At 41.7% G+C, this 18,287-nt stretch overlaps 1 protein-coding gene across 1 annotated transcript in view; it reads right to left on the reverse strand.

Annotated features, from left to right (window-relative positions):
- Window positions 1-17,130, reverse strand: part of TRAPPC10 (trafficking protein particle complex subunit 10) — a 44,330-nt gene extending 27,200 nt beyond the window's left edge. The window contains exons 1-3 of the mRNA XM_083612511.1: window positions 16,883-17,130; window positions 818-899; window positions 115-250 (exon numbers count right to left, since the gene is read on the reverse strand). Coding sequence (XP_083468637.1) covers window positions 115-250; window positions 818-899; window positions 16,883-17,030 — 366 coding nt within the window. The 5' untranslated portion in view covers window positions 17,031-17,130. The remainder of the gene's footprint in view (window positions 1-114; window positions 251-817; window positions 900-16,882) is intronic.
- Between the last annotated feature and the right edge of the window lie 1,157 nt (window positions 17,131-18,287).

The following is an 18,287-nucleotide window of genomic DNA, read 5'->3' on the forward strand; positions in this document are numbered from 1 at the left end:
GTTCCCCTTGCCCCTGAGTTGAATAAGTTCACCCACAAACTATAAGAGAATGCAAAGCTAACTACAAATTACCTAGCTGTTAGTTCATGTTTTAAAACACACACCCATACTTACACAGCATTCTGTCCAATATATATGGAGAAAGGGAAATGTCAGAAGAGCTTTGTTCCCTTCTTTAGGTAGTAGTTCTTCTTTAAATTGTACAAAATTAGATTCCAGATGAATCATCTTAGGAGCACGCCCATAAGATCTGAATAGTATATAGAACACGGATATTACTACACACAGAACAAAGCTGAGAAAAAGAAAGCATGTAGGGCAAATATATTGGCTATGGTAAGATGGCAATACTCAGTTCAGAAATCCAGATGCAGTAGTACAACGTATTTAAAAATTGGGTAAACTTATCTTCTCTTACAAAAAGCAAACCTGAACTTACAGAAGTTTTTCATGGAAGACATTCCATTTTTTGTTTACCATGAATCTTATGAACAGTTAGAATAGGTGAATCCCTCATTTTCAAGTGATTTCTATTTACATTCTTCTATTATCTTAACACATATTCTATTCTGAAACAGGAATTATGTTTGCAGCATCCACCCAAAACTTTTAGCCAGAATAGTTCTACTTTTAAGACAATGAGACAGAACAAAGTAAAAGGCGCAACAATTAATTGCGAGCTACTTCACAGCTCTGAAAACTTGCAATGTCTATTCCTTCTTTCTAAACTCATCTCAAGTCTTGTCAAGAGACTGCTAGAGTGCATCACTGCACTGATTCCTTGCCCAATGCATATAATGAAGAAAAGTGGAACTACCTTCTCCATTCCATGGGATCTCTTGGGAGTTGCTGAGAAAGTGTTGGATACAGAGAACTGAAGAGATTCTGATCACCAGCACCTGAGAAACAAAAATATAAAATTCTGGTTATTGTGACTATTATCCATTTAAGTTCCAATTATTAGACATTTTTTACAGTATGCCTTAGCTATTGGCAGGTGTGGAACAAGAATCTAAAGGCAACATATATACATTAGGGGTTGTATTCAACATAGTTCTATGGTGAATGTCCCATCAATGTAAGGATTTCTCCTTGCATAATAGAACATTATCCCCTTCTCCTCCCACTGTGCTCCCTTAAATCTGTTCTGGCAGTCTCCCAACACCTCAGAGCAGATTTGGGGATGGCATTGAGGGCACGGGGAATCCCACTATGCCAATGCTGATTCCTGCCACACCGCAACTAAGTTCACATAGAAGAAACATCTCAATATTGGATAGGTCACTTCCTAGCTCAGAGAATGGTTCTTACTAGTCAGTTACCTGTATCTACAATCTATAATGTCTTTGTCCACCTGTTCCAAGCACTCCATTCTATCTCTCTCTTCCACCAGGTTGTCAGGGTTTGCCTCCTCTCAGCACTCCACAAAACTGAGTTTTTGTGGAGATGTTCAGGGGCTCTTTTACCCCTTAGGGCTTTTTCCCTGCATAATTTTTGTACTTGTGTGTAACTCTGAATTATTCCAAGTCTGTACTTCTCTCTTGCACGTAGATGGTGTGATTTTATCTACAAAAGCCTGAACACAGGAAGATTCAGTATTAATATATGAAGTAAAATCATAATCAGTTGATAACTGATATTTAATTGGCTGCACTAAAGGTTTTCTAAATCCTACCATGCCTATCATTTCAGAACATGCTAGATTTTGGCACAGGAAAAAATTACTGCAGCTTTGAGTTCTAATGGCGCAATTTGAATGTTTTTATTATTTAAAAAATCTGGGAAAAGTAATGGTAGAAAATGATCAGCTCTGTAATTTTTCAGTAGAAACTGTCCTTCCAACTACATTTTGCAGAGTACTTAAAACTGTAATAGCTTTTAAAACTTTGATTTGGAGGAAATGGATGCTGAATAGGAAAACTGTTTCTCATACCACATCATTTATGCTCTCCTTTTCCATCAGACTATGAGTCCAATGAAAATAAAATGCATGTGCAATAATCATCTCACTATTTCTTCAAATAAGTTTCTGTCAGGAGCAGCAACGTTCAGCTTACTGTCATCTTTGCAATTATCAAGTAAGAGCCATTGCCAACATGTTAGAAATTCTCCAAATCAGTGTACTTCAGACTCTCTGCCAATAAAAGATTCACGTTATGCCAGAATAATATTCTGCTCTGGCAATCCCTTGGATTTTTAAGAGCCCAGTCCCTTGGATTTTAAAGAGACTAGTCATTGTCCTTCTGCAAACAGTTGAGAATGCTGGGGCGGTCCTGCCACCAGGCCTTTTAAATCAGCTACTGCACAGGGTGTTTTAAATCTCTTTTACCTCTTAATTGTTTTACTCTCTGCTACCTGGGTTTTCAGCTACATCATATTTTATTGTTTTCGTTATTAATTTTTAATTTGGCTTATTCCCCAAAGTAAACTGCCCCAAGAATTCTGTTATAAGTACGCCTATAAATAGCGAACAATAATGAAGTCAGCTATTACAATAGTGCTCCAATACTGTAGTCTTTTCACAGGTAGGGGAGGGAAGGAGTAAAATACAGGGTTATGATGAGAAAACAAGGAAGAAAGCACAGAGCGGCTGTGTATCAGTTAAAGGGCAGATAGGATTACAAAGTTATTTTGCAAGGCTGGCAGATTAGGCTTTGGGAACAGAGGTTCATTAATGCTAAGTAAGGATTAACATAAAAGTTGTGGTCTTCCTGTAATAGTGGGAATGTGCACAAAGAGATATCTGAGTGATCAGTGGGATGTTCTAAACAAGGCAACCACAAAGCTGGAAAAGCAGGCAGTGGCACTTAGCATTTTGTCAGAAAAGAAGTGTAGCAATGTCGCCTAAGGCTGGGTTTGCAAACAACCTCTGTGTGAAACAAACCTCCAAAATTATGCATGTGGAATAAGCTACATAATTTATTCTATTGGCAGAGGCCAAGAAGGAGCTATGGGCTGGAAGGTTACAACTACACAACTTGGAGAACTAACTGCACAAACAGTTTTACACTAAATCCAAATGCCGTAGCAAAGAACACCAAGATGGAAAGCTTAAGGAAGACTAAACATCAGGTGCTGCATGTTTGACAACTGCTCCTACATTTTCTACTAAAAGTCCCATGACAAAAACACAAGTCAAAGATTGACACTTTGACACCACCTTTTGTTTACTTTCATTTTTTTCAGCTAAAATAATCCCCAAGTCATCTTCTAATAAATTAATGCATCTCAAATTTTCAAATAATGCACAATTTCCATTTTGGACTATCTCACAAGTTATTTGCGGATAATGGACGAAACTGTCAACTAAGGTTTTAAAATTATGTCCCGACCATCTCATTTAAAAAACATTACTAAACAGCATTAGACATATTCCCCAAGTGCATGGGGGACTTTTCCACAGAGTAATAAACTGCTGCATGTTCCCAATATGGGTTTGGAGGTCACCACGTGACACTTAAGGTCTTATGCAATCAAAGCTAGTTCCCTTTTGCTGTGAAGCAGCGAAGTGCTGGTATACAACCTATCAGCGTAACACACGTATGTGAGTGGTTCCTTGCTGGAACACATTACCTCTCAACATTTCCCTTGGACCCAGTTGCTATGGTCATCACCACTTACTGACAGGAGAGGATGTGAGATGCCTGGTTAGTTTCTTATTCTTGCTTGGGATGGTATCACTCCACCAACCCCGCCCCTCCTAAACCCACGGCAAACTTTGGCAAATGCCAGTTCTCTAGCTGGGCCCACCATCATTATTCCTACCACCATCAATATAGCTCAGTTCAGTAGTAGAGGGTACCAGAAGGGGTGCATGGTATAAATAAATTCACTAGCATTCCCATCTGAATTACACTCATTGAAAGCAGTGTTCGAAATCAGTCCGAAACCACTTTAAACCAAGTGAAGATGCCTGGGCATCAGGAGGTGCATGCCTGGGGACTGTTTTCACACATTAATAACCCATCCTGTAGAATTCTATCAGATATATTTTATCTGCACAATCAGAATGAATTTCTAAAACTCTTTTTCTGAGCAGCCTGAGCAGCAGTAGTCAGCATGAAGAAAAAAGGCAGGAATAGGCCAATATATATGTGGACTGTTCCTGGATCATTTGACTTTTCTCCTTTTAGTTCTCAAAATTCTTAACCTAGCTCAAGGTTGCCATTTGAACTAACCCGATGTTAAACTGATAATCAATCACAGTCAGTAAATCATTTGTAGAATACAACTTTATAGAGATATCTCGCCGAGAAATGGCAACTAGACATTCCGTTTTGGCAACTGTAACTGTTGTTTAACCATTTTGGTGCCTAGCTTATATATCCGAGTTTCTAACACTGGTATGCACAACAGGAGCAAAGAACCCTATGGTGTAGCTGCCTGGCTATTGCAGGGCTGATATGGAGAGAGCAATACAAATCTAGGAATCAACACTCAGCTGCTGCTGCTTCCCCACCTTAATTCCTTCTCCCTCCTTATTTTCAGACATCATGATATATTGCTGTATTACTTTAGCTATATTGCTATATAGCTGGTGATATATCATGATGTTGAAATCCTGATATTGCCAAGCCCTGGTGAGAATCAAAATGCTGGCAAGATGGTCTGATCCAGCAGGACTCTTAAAGCTGTTATGATACATCAAGTGTACTTTGCTCACGGTGCATACACTGGGAATCGGCTATAAATGTCAAGAAAACAGACATTTGCCCTACATTTTGATATGAGGACAAGACAATAACGAAACACACAAATTACTGTTCTGCAAACAGAAAAGTTTATTGCAGAAGGGAATGCAATCCAACGGATGCTCCCCATGGAGGAAAGGGAGGCAATTTTCTCCAATTCCCCCTATCAAACCCCCACATTATCTGACATACAGGGGATCCCCAAATCTCCAGAGCAGATTTTCAGGGAGAAGGAGGAATCAGCAAAAAAATCAGCTCCCCGCCTGCTTCCTCTAGCAGTAGGTTCCTGTAAGCAAATTACATTCACAGGAACTCTGGATGCGGGCCACTATGTGTTAGTCACCGGAGGAGGAGGGGAAGAGAAATCAGCAGTCAAATATATTTACATTTGCAACAGAACAGAAACAAGTAATAATATATAGCATAGTAGACAACTCCAAAGGTTGCTGAACTCCCACCTATCAGCCACAGGCTGCACAGCCAATGGTCAGCGATAATGGAAGCTGGAGTCCAACAGCATCTGGAGGGCACCACACTGTGCTAGCCGTCTTGTTATAGTTCAACCAGCAAGCCCAGGAAGCTCCCACCCTAGCAGGGAACGCTGCAATTGCTGCCGCCACCAACAAGCCACACATGCACTTCTTTGTTGTGTCTCAGGACTCAGGTGTGCCTGGGTTTGCAAGGCCTTCAACACAGCGGGTTTGAGACAGGTACGTAGATTAGAAGTTTTGTGGTGAAGTGGTAGCTAGGTCCTATGTTATTTGAAATTTGGTCATAATCAGGCTTGAGGATCAAGTCCCTAGCCTGTACAACCATGGCACTGGGGCATTCATTAGCTTTGCTGCCCCAGAATTCTCCAAAACGTAAACATCATAATCCTTCTGAACACACCAGGCTTTAGTGACCAGATTAAATTAGTATTTGATAGCTCTATACTGATATTTTAAATGTGTACTATTTTTGTATTTGGTTCTAATGGGAATTTATTTTATTCTGCTGCTTTTTGTGTTATATGACTGATTTTACCAATGCTTTTTATGAAAACTGTGTTGCTGTTTCATCTTAACGCTCTGTTAAGAAAAATGTTAGTCTGCAGACTAGCTTTAGGTTTCTTGTACTAGTTTTATGGTAAGTTTGTGCTACTAGCGTTTTCAATGATAAGATTAGATTTTCTTAAAGTGACTGTTATGTTTCAGGGCTGCAAGTTGCTTTAGATGCTCTTTGGCAGAGATGTGATTCATGAATGGATACATAAAACAGTACTGTCTGACCAAAATACCTGAAACAGAACTGGCTAGAAGTCTAAAAAAGATTTAACATTACTTTTAGGTATTTTCTCTTTATCTGAAAGCATTAAAGGAGGACATACATCATCAATTTCATTCTTGCACATTTGTAAAACTGATCACTGAGCAAGTGATTGTGAAGGCAATGTTGAAACACTACATGCAAAATATTTACATACATAGAATAATAAAAACGGCACAAACACTAGTTTACAGAAGAACAGACAGGAGCACTCCAAATGCAAAAATAAAAAATAAAAGCACTCAGTATTTATTACATTCCAAGAAATAGCTATTTTCTGTTGATTTCAACTATTGACATTATTGGTAGCAACAGATAAAAATAGAATTTTTAGCATTCCCCTGAAGAATTTCACAGCTCAACCTAAGAAGTTTACAACAACTTGGTATTTCACCTTTTCTGAACAGTCTGCAGAAGTGCAGCACGCAAAGGAGAAGCATTCCTCCACAGTCTCTTCTTATCACCCCTGTATACTTGAGTGTTCTATATTTGGCACTTTATATGTGCAATGTGAAAATCTCAAATGGGAATTTTGGTTTATAGAGGCCGTTTCAATTTCAATGTTAAGTCTATGGTTCCTGGACCAACCTTCTCTCATATAGTAGCTTAACAGCTAATTGTTGTCGCACATCAGATTAATAAGATTAATAAGAGAAATGTACCGTATTTTTCGCTCTATTGGACGCAGTTTTTCCCCTCCAAAAATTGAGAGGAAATGTGTATGCGTCCTATGGAGCGAATGCAGGCTTGTGCCATAGCCGCGTGCAACCCCTCCGGCAGGGAGAGGCTGCACGGGGCTATGGCTTCTTTAGCCCTGCGCAGCGTCTCCCGGCAAGGAGAGGCTGCACAGGCTAAAGGGGAAGCCAAAACAGCGAGCGGGATCCATCCCGCTCGCTGCCTTGCCTTCTTCCATAGCTGCGCGCAACCCCTCCGGCAAGGAGAGGCTGCACGGGGCTATGGATTCTTTAGCCCCACGCAGCCTCTCCCGAGAGGGAGAGGCTGCATGGGGCTAAAGGGGAAGCCAAAACAGCGAGCGGGATCCATCCCGCTCGCTGCCTTGCCTTCTTCCATAGCTGCGCGCAACCCCTCTGGCAGGGAGAGGTTCTGTGCAGCCTGTACGTTGCTCTTTGGGGCTGGGGGGGGAATGTTTTTTTTCTTGTTTCGCCCCTCCTAAAAACTGGGTGCGCCCTATGGTCCGGTGCGCCCTATGGTGCGAAAAATACGGTATATTCTCAGTTTCTAGGGACAAGATGTATAACTGGAGGTAATGGAGAAAAATCTTACACCGAACACGTGGGATACTCAAGGGTATTCTTGCACCAAATACATTTCTCAGAAGAAGAGCTCCTGAAAAGTAAGCCTGCAACTTATGCACATTTAACTTGTGTGCATTCAGCTCTATGTGCTTGGAAGAATTAAAAGAATTAAAAGTGGATTGGGAGTGGGTATCTGGGGGGAAAGACTTTGGCAATTATACCTGCCACTACATCCAATGTGTTTTGACTATATACAATTTTGGCTTTAGGCATGAATCCCAGAATATACCCCCTGTGTAAGTTGAGGCTTACTGCATTGCCACTGTAAAATAAATAGACTACCAGTAGTGTCATCTGTTACGCAGGGGCATGCCAGGATATGTGCCTAGCAGCCACTCTCCTGCCTCCTCCTGCTTATTGTAATTGGTCCTTTCAGAACAAATGATCTTATAATAAGTATGATGTGTGATGATGAAGAAGCAGCACCCCTACATAATAGGAGTGCTGGATGTTCTTCCTCCAGTATTCTGCACTGCTGGCATGTTCTGCAAGCAGTGCTCTGCTTCTGTTCATGGTATACTATCATTGCACGTGGCTTCTGCCTTTAAATATAAAATTTACCTATTTAGTATCAACTTTACTCCACTGGTGTAGTGAAGGCTGAGGATTGAAATTTTCAATTTAAAAATCCAGAGCACTCTAGGAGAAGCTAGGAACTGCCTATGGGATAACTTGTTCACAATATAGCAAGAGGCTTCTAGCATGAGGCCAACCATTGTTTAAAGGTTTTTTGAATGAACCAAGCATACAGTTTCGTTCTATTCACGTCCCCAAGCAAAGCAAATTCCAAAGAAGCAGTCTGTTCCTTTTGGATGATTACTGGAAACTTACATCTGTACAATTCGATTTATGTACATGGGAACAACTGAGCAGGTATTACAAGGCTGGAGAAGCAAGAAAAACAGCAGGAAATACTTGCCTCTGAGCTGCCACACCCTAAATCCCCCGAACTGCTTTTGCCAACCAGTGATCTCTTTTCAGCCTTTCAACTGGATCCAAAACTCAAAATGTCTGAGTTTTCAGATTTACTGCTCCACACAAGCTCACATTCAGTTGGCAAGTCAGTTTCATAGTCTCTTTACACTGTGAAAGTGGGCATGTGAACTTACCAAGCCAATGTTACGTGCTGACAATTAACTTTCATGGAAAGTCGTCAAATCATGCCAAATGTAAAGGAACGATTTGAACAACAGAACAGCATGGATCATCATCCCATTAACATTTAACCAAGCATTCCATTCCAGAGGGAATGTGCAAAATTATTGGATTCTTGTTCAGGTCTGCCGAAGATTCCATGAGTTGCCATGCCCTGCCCATCTCTTGGAGCAGCTGAGGTGGTTGACTATTTCTGCTAAGCTTTGTAAGTGATTTCAATTCTGTATTGTTTTATTCAATGTATTGCTATATACCTTTATGTCGTTAGTCACCCTGTGCTCCTGTTTGGAGGAGGATCATGATACAAAAACAGCATAATAAATTATAAATTAAGAAAGATGCATTTTTAAAAAATATTCTGTTTTACTAGCAGGTGATAAACTGACACACAGAAAATAACTCAGATAAATTTTCTCATAGGACACAACAAAGTTAATAAGACAAATCCAGCAGACACAGCATGGCTGTAACAGAATCAACATCCTGGGGTGCTCAAAAAGAATCCACTGTATGAGTTTATGTAATCAGAAATCAATGTTTTTGTGTCTGTAATTTTCCAACATCTAATATCTAAACAGGCCCACTAGGACAAATCTCTGCCTTTGCCAGCTTGCACAACTTGCTGAAAATCTGAGTTTTAAACTTTTGAACAGTACGCTAAGAGTAGATTCTAAGATTTTCTTCCAAGGGAGTGTTTTTGGAAAGACTCTCATGTGCAAACCCACAGGGAGGTAAAAGACCACATAGATTTTTCCAGCAAAGACTCACATGCAAGAAACAGCATTCCAGAAGCACTCCCAGTGAGAAAACATTACACTAGGTTCACACCAAACCGAAGAATTCAAATAGGCTAAAAATAATGTTGAGCTCGTACAATTTAGTAGTAGCATCTAGGAATTTGAAATATTTCTTCTGAATGTGTACTCAAAAATTACTGCTATAGTGGGTGGTAAATGAGCCTACCTACATTTAAAGCCAGCATTGTGCCTCTTTGTTTGGTCCTAACTTTCATTCATTTCAAAGCTGCCACATTTTAAGTTTCAGCCGCAGCTCTTCCAGTTCAGATACAGGACAGTGTTTGGTAGAACTGTTCATGATCCCATTGCTATCGTATAACCCCTTGAGTGGAATTTCAAAAGGGTTTCATTTATTTCTACTTTACCTTCAGTGCTAATCTGAGCTCGTACAATAAATTAACTTTCTGGACACCAATGGTTCAACTATTTAGTGAATGGCAAATAGCTTTGAACATAATTAAGAGATGAACCAATGGCCCAAAACCCCAAACAGAGCTAAAGTTTCTTCTCCTTAGTACAGGCAACTCCCACTTTGTGTGTGTTCAAGGCACGTGCAACTGCTGATGTGCACACCATTTTCAGTCCTGGGAGTGGGTGGAGGCGGAACGTACATGCACTATAACCCAGAATGCAACACCCATGAAAACGAGGATGCAATAATATGATTACTTGTGTCTTCCCTCCCCATTTTTTTTTCTTTTTACGTTACAATATATAAGGTTGTGCATCTTCAAGCACAGACTATACAGTGGTACCTCGGGTTAAGTACTTAATTCGTTCCAGAGGTCCGTTCTTAACCTGAAACTGTTCTTAACCTGAAGCACCACTTTAGCTAATGGGGCCTCCCGCTGCCGCCACGCTGCCGGAGCACGATTTCTGTTTTCATCCTAAAGCAAAGTTCTTAACCCGAGGTACTATTTCTGGGTTAGCGGAGTCTGTAACCTGAAGCGTACATAACCTGAAGTGTATGTAACCCGACGTACCACTGTATTGTTGTTTAACCTTAAGATTAAATAACAGAAATACATTCCTTCAGTTACCAGCTGGAATACAGCACACATGTCACTCTCTAGTGGCTTTCAAGCATTTTTGCTTCAGGTAAAATTTTCCATGCCAAAAAGTCTGCCGGACTGCCACACAACCCCTACACCAGGACAGCAGTCTCCTAGTGCAAGGGAAGAATTCCTGGCAAGGGCACTCGACAATTCTCTCCAAACTTCAGAGAACATGAGTTTCCAAGGAACACAATATCTTATGGGACCAAACATGCCCCAGTCCTCACTGAAATTTAATACACACACCTGAATGACTTATAACTCATAAACCTACAACAGAAGCAAACTGAAAAAAACACTAGACTTAGACCCAGGGAAAACATACATCAGCCAACCTGTGGAGTTGACTGAACACTTTTGTACTTTCAAATTACCCACAACAACCCTAGAAAATATTTGCATTCCTATTTAGTTATATTTCCACCTTCTCAAATTGTTGTTTCTCCCATTTGTGCATAAACATGAGTTACAGTTGTATTCCACTTCTCAATAAGTTTCATTCTCAGAAACTAACTGCATTCAGACACAATGCTGGCCACTGTTAACATGCTCAAGCATTTCTCATTTCCTTGAACAGAGAAACAAATCACAGAATGGCTGGCTTAGTGTTTTGTCCAAACCAACACTTGTGGTTTATTTCTCTTGATCTGAAGCCAAGGTTTGTTCTTAGCTTCCCAATTGTGGTTTGAGAGAAACAAACCACAAGTGCTGGTTGAGACTGGGCTGGTCACTGTGTGGTTTGTTCCCCCTCTTAACTAAGTGTGGAGCAAGATAGCACCAACATGCTGCCACCACTCACACACATTCTAATCTAACTAACTTCGACTAGTGTCAGCCTGCCAAATTTATTTGCTAAAAATTATACAAAAAACACAAACTATACTCATACATGTTTTAGCACAGGTGGCTTTGCCTTACATGCAAATGAAACCACTGACTCTTGACTACGAATGTTCACAAACAGTCACCAATGCTTATTTTCTTTTTTACTGCAAAATTAACATAGTTGCTCTTCTGGAATTTGTCGCTGTACACACTGTATTTGGAATTCACAATAACTAAACTGTTATCACTCAGAATTCACCAGAACATGCCACACTGTAGCAAACATATTTACAGAGTTCAGCATGCAACAGAAAAACATTAACTCCACTTACACAGCCAAACTAATGTTCTGATGGATCTAAACGGTTTTTGGTTACCAATTTTAGAACTTTTCAAATAATAAAATGCTACAAATACAGAACTTCTTTCTATAAAAAATTATATCCAAGGTGTTTGGTTTTATCAAACTAGCCGAAAGTGAACTGCAATATTTCTAACTTACATTTCTCAGTTTAAACAATGGGATAGCATGGACACAATCTAGAGCATGATATTAAAACAAGACAAATTTAGTTTAGCTCTTGCCGTAGGTACTCAGGAAAAAATATCACAGCATTGCACTTCCAACATGTATTTGTAATTCAGACAGATTACTTATAGTGAGAAACTTCACAAACCAAATAATTTTAATATTCTCAACAGATTAACAGTGCAACCTAGTCCTTCAGTTATACTGCCTACATGACAATGGAATTAATATGAAATCTCTTGTGCTGGCATTACTCCAAGTTACACCACCACTGTAAAGTTGTGATAGCATAAATGACATTCTGTGTTAGAAACTCAGTTATATAAGCTAAGTGCCAAATGGCACCTTGAACCTAGGTTACGGTCGCCACAACTGAATGTCTATTTGCCAGGGGGGTTGGATGACCCTCGCAGTCTCTTCCAACGCTACAATTCTATGATCTAAACTACATTGCTTGACTGTAGCTTGCTCTTACAAACAATTCACCTGTTCAAGTATGCAAGAAGGAGAAACACACACAGTGGAAATGGAAATGATATTACCTACAGACTAAGGCAGAGGTTTTTTAACTATGGTTTGTGAGTTCCATTTGGGTGGTCTGTGGAAAGTCAGCAGCACATTCAAATATATCTGTAGTCAGCCCTGCACTTACTTTCCTTGATGTGATTACGGAGGACTGTGTACGAATCAGCTGGATTGATAGAGATGTCAGTTGCCAACCTGGCATCTAGATACCTCCATGTAGTCGCAATTGGACCTACTCCAGTAGCAAAACATGCCTGGCAAACTTCGAACACTGGTGACATTACAATACTGTTAAGTCAGCACAGATTATGTGTCATAGTATAACAGGTAAAGATGAAGACATACTGGAGGAGGATCAGAGTAGTGGCCAGCTTAATCCCGAAGCTCAGGCACTGTTCCTGCATCCTCGTCTAGCGTAGTTAGACCTACAAAGCTAGTATAAATAAAAACATTCTCACTGGAGTGAATGGAGAGCCACATTATACTATCCTCTCTCACAATGTGAGTACTGTATAGGATACTCTTGGAATGGTCTATAGCCACAAGCAGTAAATATTTAAATGCTAGAGTAAACAAAGGTATACATCCCAACCTATTAAGATGAGTGGCATGGGCTATGTCTATGGATTTCAGAACTGTTAGCATACAAGAGGCTAAGGGGAACTTGGTGATGGGAACAGTGGTATAATGACACTATACAAAGAAAGTACTTTAGACAAAATAACAAACAGCCAAGGCTGACACCCAAGCATCCAGGAAAGAGCAAATGGATAACACTTATGATCTCAGACCTCTTACAGTTACTCCACTTCAGAACAGAAACAAACACTCACCAAAAACTCCAAGTTGCAACTAGAACTCCAAGGCAAAGCATGCTCACAGGTAAGAAACAGACTGCCAAAACCCTAGCCATCCTCCTTCAGTTCCCATAGTCACCCCAAGGAATGCAGAGAATTCCTATTGCCACAGATCACCTACTAATCCCCTTGCAATATGGAAAAATTGGGGTATACCAGCTGAAGAATCCCTGTCCTGTCTTAATCAACACAGCTCTGGCTCTCATTTGCATCTGCTGGTCCCAGGGAAGCAGTATAAGGTGTCTGGAAGTGTGATGGATGAGAGCAAGCTGTGATTAGACAGATGAACTGTGGGAATATAAATCTTCTGATCTAGGTGAAGTACAGGCAACTCCCCATTTGAACAGGAGATGCGTTCCAAGTCAATGCACAAGTCAGCCGTTGCGTTTAAGTCTGTTCTGCCCCTGCCCCACTCCGGGGTCGAAAGCAGCACACGCGTCAGCAGTCTCATGCAAAATGGTCGTTGCCTAAACATAACTAATCATGGATGGTACTGCACTCCTCCTGAAGGCCAAACATACAGCTTGGGAGTTCCTCTCAAATTCTATATTATCTATGGCAGTGCAGGTTGCATTGTTCCTAGGACAGCCTTTACCAGTTTCGTCTGATTTGGCAGTTGCACCTCTTCTACTAAAGTGGTTATTCCCTTTAAAGCCTAAATGGTTTGAGACCAGATTGTTTGAAGGACTACATATACAACCTCTAAAACTGGCCACAGAGCCCTTTATTGCAGACCCAGTCAAGATTAAACTTCACTGCTGTGAAACGCCACCTCATGGAATGAACCAACCCCTATTTGCCAGCTTCTTCAGCCTCTTTTAAATGGGCCATAAATACCTTTTTTATTTCAGTCTGCCTTCCATTGTTGATGTTGGTCCAAAGTTTTAAAACTGTTACTGCTCGGTGTTTTACTTTTGCTGACAGGTTCAAAGTTCACATCCCCTTCCCCCTTCAGTCTTATCTGAATATAATAACTATGGCAATTTGGAAAGATGAAAACTCTGGATGGAGTTATATTTGAGTGCCCCTCTCTTGCCAACAATTGACTTTCTTATAAAATGAATCATAAACTCTGGTGCCAAGAGTTAAAAGATGGTGAGATTTGAGAAGTATCCTGCTGGTCCAGGAAGTTACCCAAGTTCTGAAGCTGCGTTCTTCTACGCTTATGTAAAAAGTAGTTATAGCACAATCCTGTGCTCACTTAATTGGGAGTAAGCCCTATTAGACTCAATGTTCAATTAAAATCTCAAATTAAATGAGACTTATGAAAAATATTTTCAGAACCAAAGAACAAAGTGGTTAATACTTACTTCACAGAAAGCAGTGAAGTCCGATTTTCAATGTAATCGTATGCATGTTTACTCAGAAGTAAGTCCCAGTGACTTCAACAGAGCTTACATCTACAGAAGTGTGCATAAGATTGCAGCCTCCAACTATCAGTTTTACTATCATTAGTATACACCAGAAATGTGAAAAAGCAACCTTTTTAAAAGTGCTAAAATATATATTTATTAAAAGGTGATCTGCAATACAGTGGAGTGTAGATTAGCAAGTATCTGACAGAAACATAGATGTTGAACCTTATATCCATACTCAAGAAAACAATGCTTGCATGACATCATAAGAAATTACAACTGACAGTTGAATCCACAATCCATATAAACTTAAGAATGATGTGAGAGCTGGTGAAGTGAGCAGGGACATCCCTAAGATTACATGTTTCTAAGCCATACATTTCCCAGTTGGCATAAGGCACATGCATATAAAGACACACAATCTTCAATATGGGCACAATAATATCCTTACTTACCTTTCAGGGTCATTGCACAAAATGTTGTAATAGCACCTATGTAGTGTTTTGAACACCCTAGAATGTTTTATAAATGCTGATTTTATATATGCAAATTTCTTTTGTACATTTACACACATATATACAGTGGTACCTCGGGTTACATACACTTCAGGTTACATACGCTTCAGGTTACAGACTCGGCTAACCCAGAAATAGTACCTTGGGTTAAGAACTTTGCTTCAGGATGAGAACAGAAATCACGCTCCGGCGGCGGCGCAGCAGCAGGAGGCCCCATTAGCTAAAGTGGTGCTTCAGGTTAAGAACAGTTTCAGGTTAAGAACAGACCTCCAGAACGAATTAAGTACTTAACCCGAGGTACCACTGTAATGCTAATATATCTATAATAAATAACTAGATTGCTCTCTGCTAATAATTATATATTTATGTCAACTTCAACTGAACTAAAAAGGTAACAGGACCCCTGACCATTAGGTCCAGTCGTGACCAACTCTGGAGTTGATCACCTTTAATCTACTTTTCCCATAACAATCTGGTTCGACTCTTGAGTTAGATAATCTGGGGTTTGTATTCAACTAAGTTATGTTCAGAGTAGAACCACTGAAATTATTTAACATGACTAAGTTAGGCCATTCATTTCAGTGGGGTTACTCTGAATAAACTTAGCTGAAGCCCCCCTGTAGATGTTAACTGTTCAGTTGTTTTATGGAATTATTGTTTTTTTTAAAGGGGAAAAAAACACCACTATGTTTTTAGTACTGCAAAACATCTGGGTTAAGAGAGACATCACAGTACTAAAAAAAAACTTCTGCATGATCTTAAACACATCTACCAGAAAGTCAGTCACTTACTGGCCCATACCCAAATCAGTACGCGTCCCAATACACCCTGCACACATTATCACCACTCTTCTTATTTAACATAAGCAATATACAACTTAACTGCATATACCCTCAAACACATCATGTGAAGGAGAATACTGCTATCTTCCTCTTTATATTTGCAAAACTGAGGCTCAAGAACTGTGGCTTGATCAAAGGCCGCATCACATGGCCACACAGCCATGCTTTCATTGTTGTTTACTCTGAAGCATGTCCCCAAAGACACAGGCCTATTAACATCTCCTTACAACAATTTAACTTTGGGGTGGTTTTTTTAAATCAGGCTGAAAGGAAACAGCAGAAATTTTCTTTAACATACAATTTACATTGTTTATAGTATTTATTGCTACTTCTTTAACTATGCCACAGAGCAACCTAGTTAATTAGACACTTTAGACAGCTTCAAGCATTTCGCAGGGCCCCACCTAATTCATTAGGAGAGCAAGGACAATTAAGCCGCTGGCTAATATGTAACAGAAATATATACGAAATGTTTGTAGCTCCGAGCTCTCCACACCAAACAACTAAGACACACTACTTGCACCTGAGGTTTGAAAACCCAGCTTAGTCACAGACACAGCAACTTGAGCTGACTCCCCTTTTTCTCTCCTTACATTTGGGAGAATGGGGAGGGGAGAACAACCACCCAGTGCAAGGTGTGAAAGAAGCATAAAAATGCACGAGGGGTACCTGCACATCCATCCTGTCAACCGTCTGCACATACATTAAAACATGTGCAAACACCGCACATCCCAGACCATATCGGGATGCGGGGGGGAGCCCTGTCTCTTGGCTATCCAGTCCACATACGCTAAAGCTTCCCGTGGCCAGCAGCAGGACCCTTGGGTGCTCGAAGGTCTTCCATACACACGTGCAATCGCCGCCCATCTCAGAACACATGGGGGAAGGTGGGGTGTTGGGTTTTTTTTGGGGGGGGTGGATTTCCCTCTCCCTACTGCCGGCGTTTGCAGGAGGTCTTCCAGAAGCGGAGTTAAGAGAAAGGGCCCGCCAGAGGCGAACCCCACGGAGCCCAGCAGGAAAGCATCAAGTCCTCCCTCCCGGGGGTTTCGTTGTGGGGGGCGGCCCACCGCCCACCTGCCTGCCTTCCCCTCCTCGACTCCCGGGTCACTCACAGGTGACGATGGGCTTGTTCTCCATGGTGTAGATGACCGGCGGCGCCTCCACCTCCTCGTCGTCCTCCGCCAACACGCCTTCGCCGGCTGCTGCTGCTGGTGGTGCTGCTTCTGCTGCTGCCGCCGCCGCCGCCGGGGCGGGTTCCATGGGCGGACAGGGCGCTCAGCCCCGGCTCCGGCTCCCCCGCCCGCGCCGCGCCATGGACCCGCCGCCGCTACCGCCACACCTTCCCGGCGCGCCCTCTCCCCCTGCTGCTCTTCCTCCTCGCCGCCGCCGCCTCAAAAAGGGGGGGCGCCCTCCTTCTGCCCCTCCCCCCTCCCAAACCCCCAACTGGGCCCCCCCTCGCGCGCAGCCCCCACGGATGGAAGGCAAGTGCCAGGCTCATCCGCTTCCTGTATCGCCGGGACCCAGCATGACCGCTTCCGGCGGAGGAAGGAGCGGGGCGTTAAAGGGGAGGCTCGAGGTGGCGCGGCTGGCCTCCGAGAGGAATCGGAAGCTTTAAAGGGGAGGACAAAAGAAGGCGGAAGGAAGGAAGTGGCGGGTCGTGGGAGAAGCAGGCAGCCCTCTGAAGAGGGACGGGGGTGGGGGGAGCGAGCAGGGCTGTCCCGAGAAGAAAAAGTTGCCGCTGTGCGGGTTTATTTGTGCAGTCGTTCTCCCCAGTTAATATAAATGTGAACATAGGGCGTAGTGGCACAACAACAAAAGAAAATATTAAAACATTATAATAATAATATATTTAATCGCCATGACCATTTACTTAGATTTAACTGTTCTTGTAATATCACACAAAACAAAGTTAGTTGCATGTACATCATGCTTTACTGCTTTGTTGCTGCCGCCTTGCATATCTCTTCTTGACCCTCCAGATCCAGAAGACGGGGCCAGGCTCCTCCCTCCATCGACTGTCAGCCGGCATCAGCCTGCAGCAAAGGGAGAAAGAGAAGGGATGCAGAGCCGCTCAATTTGTGCTCCTAAAAGGCTATGAACTTCAGGTGCCTCCTGTCCTGGAGCTATTCTGTCCCAACTGGTCTTTTGAACTTGTAACTAAGAACATTAGCCAGCGTCCATGTATTTTCTCTTTCCACCCTGGTCCATTTTGCTTTTGTGCCGTGCCCTTCTAGATGAAGCTCAAGGGCAGGGACTGCCTCTTCTGTAGTAATTTGTTAGCTGTTCTGGGAGCCTCTTTTAAAGAACAGGATTAAAATGTAATAGTTCAGAACCTGCAATTTATAGTACATATTGGTTCATTCATATGATCAAGAGAAACGTGACTTCTGGCTCAGATGCATACTCTTAAGTGTTTGGGACAAAAAATGTTCCCCTGTATTCATTCATCGGCTGCAGTTCATAGAATTGTAGAATCCTATGCAATGCAGGAATCTCAGTTAAAGGATCCATGACAGA

This window comes from Podarcis filfolensis (genome assembly GCF_964270895.1).
Source record: "Podarcis filfolensis genome assembly, chromosome: 4".
In the NCBI taxonomy this organism is placed as follows: Eukaryota; Metazoa; Chordata; class Lepidosauria; order Squamata; family Lacertidae; genus Podarcis; species Podarcis filfolensis.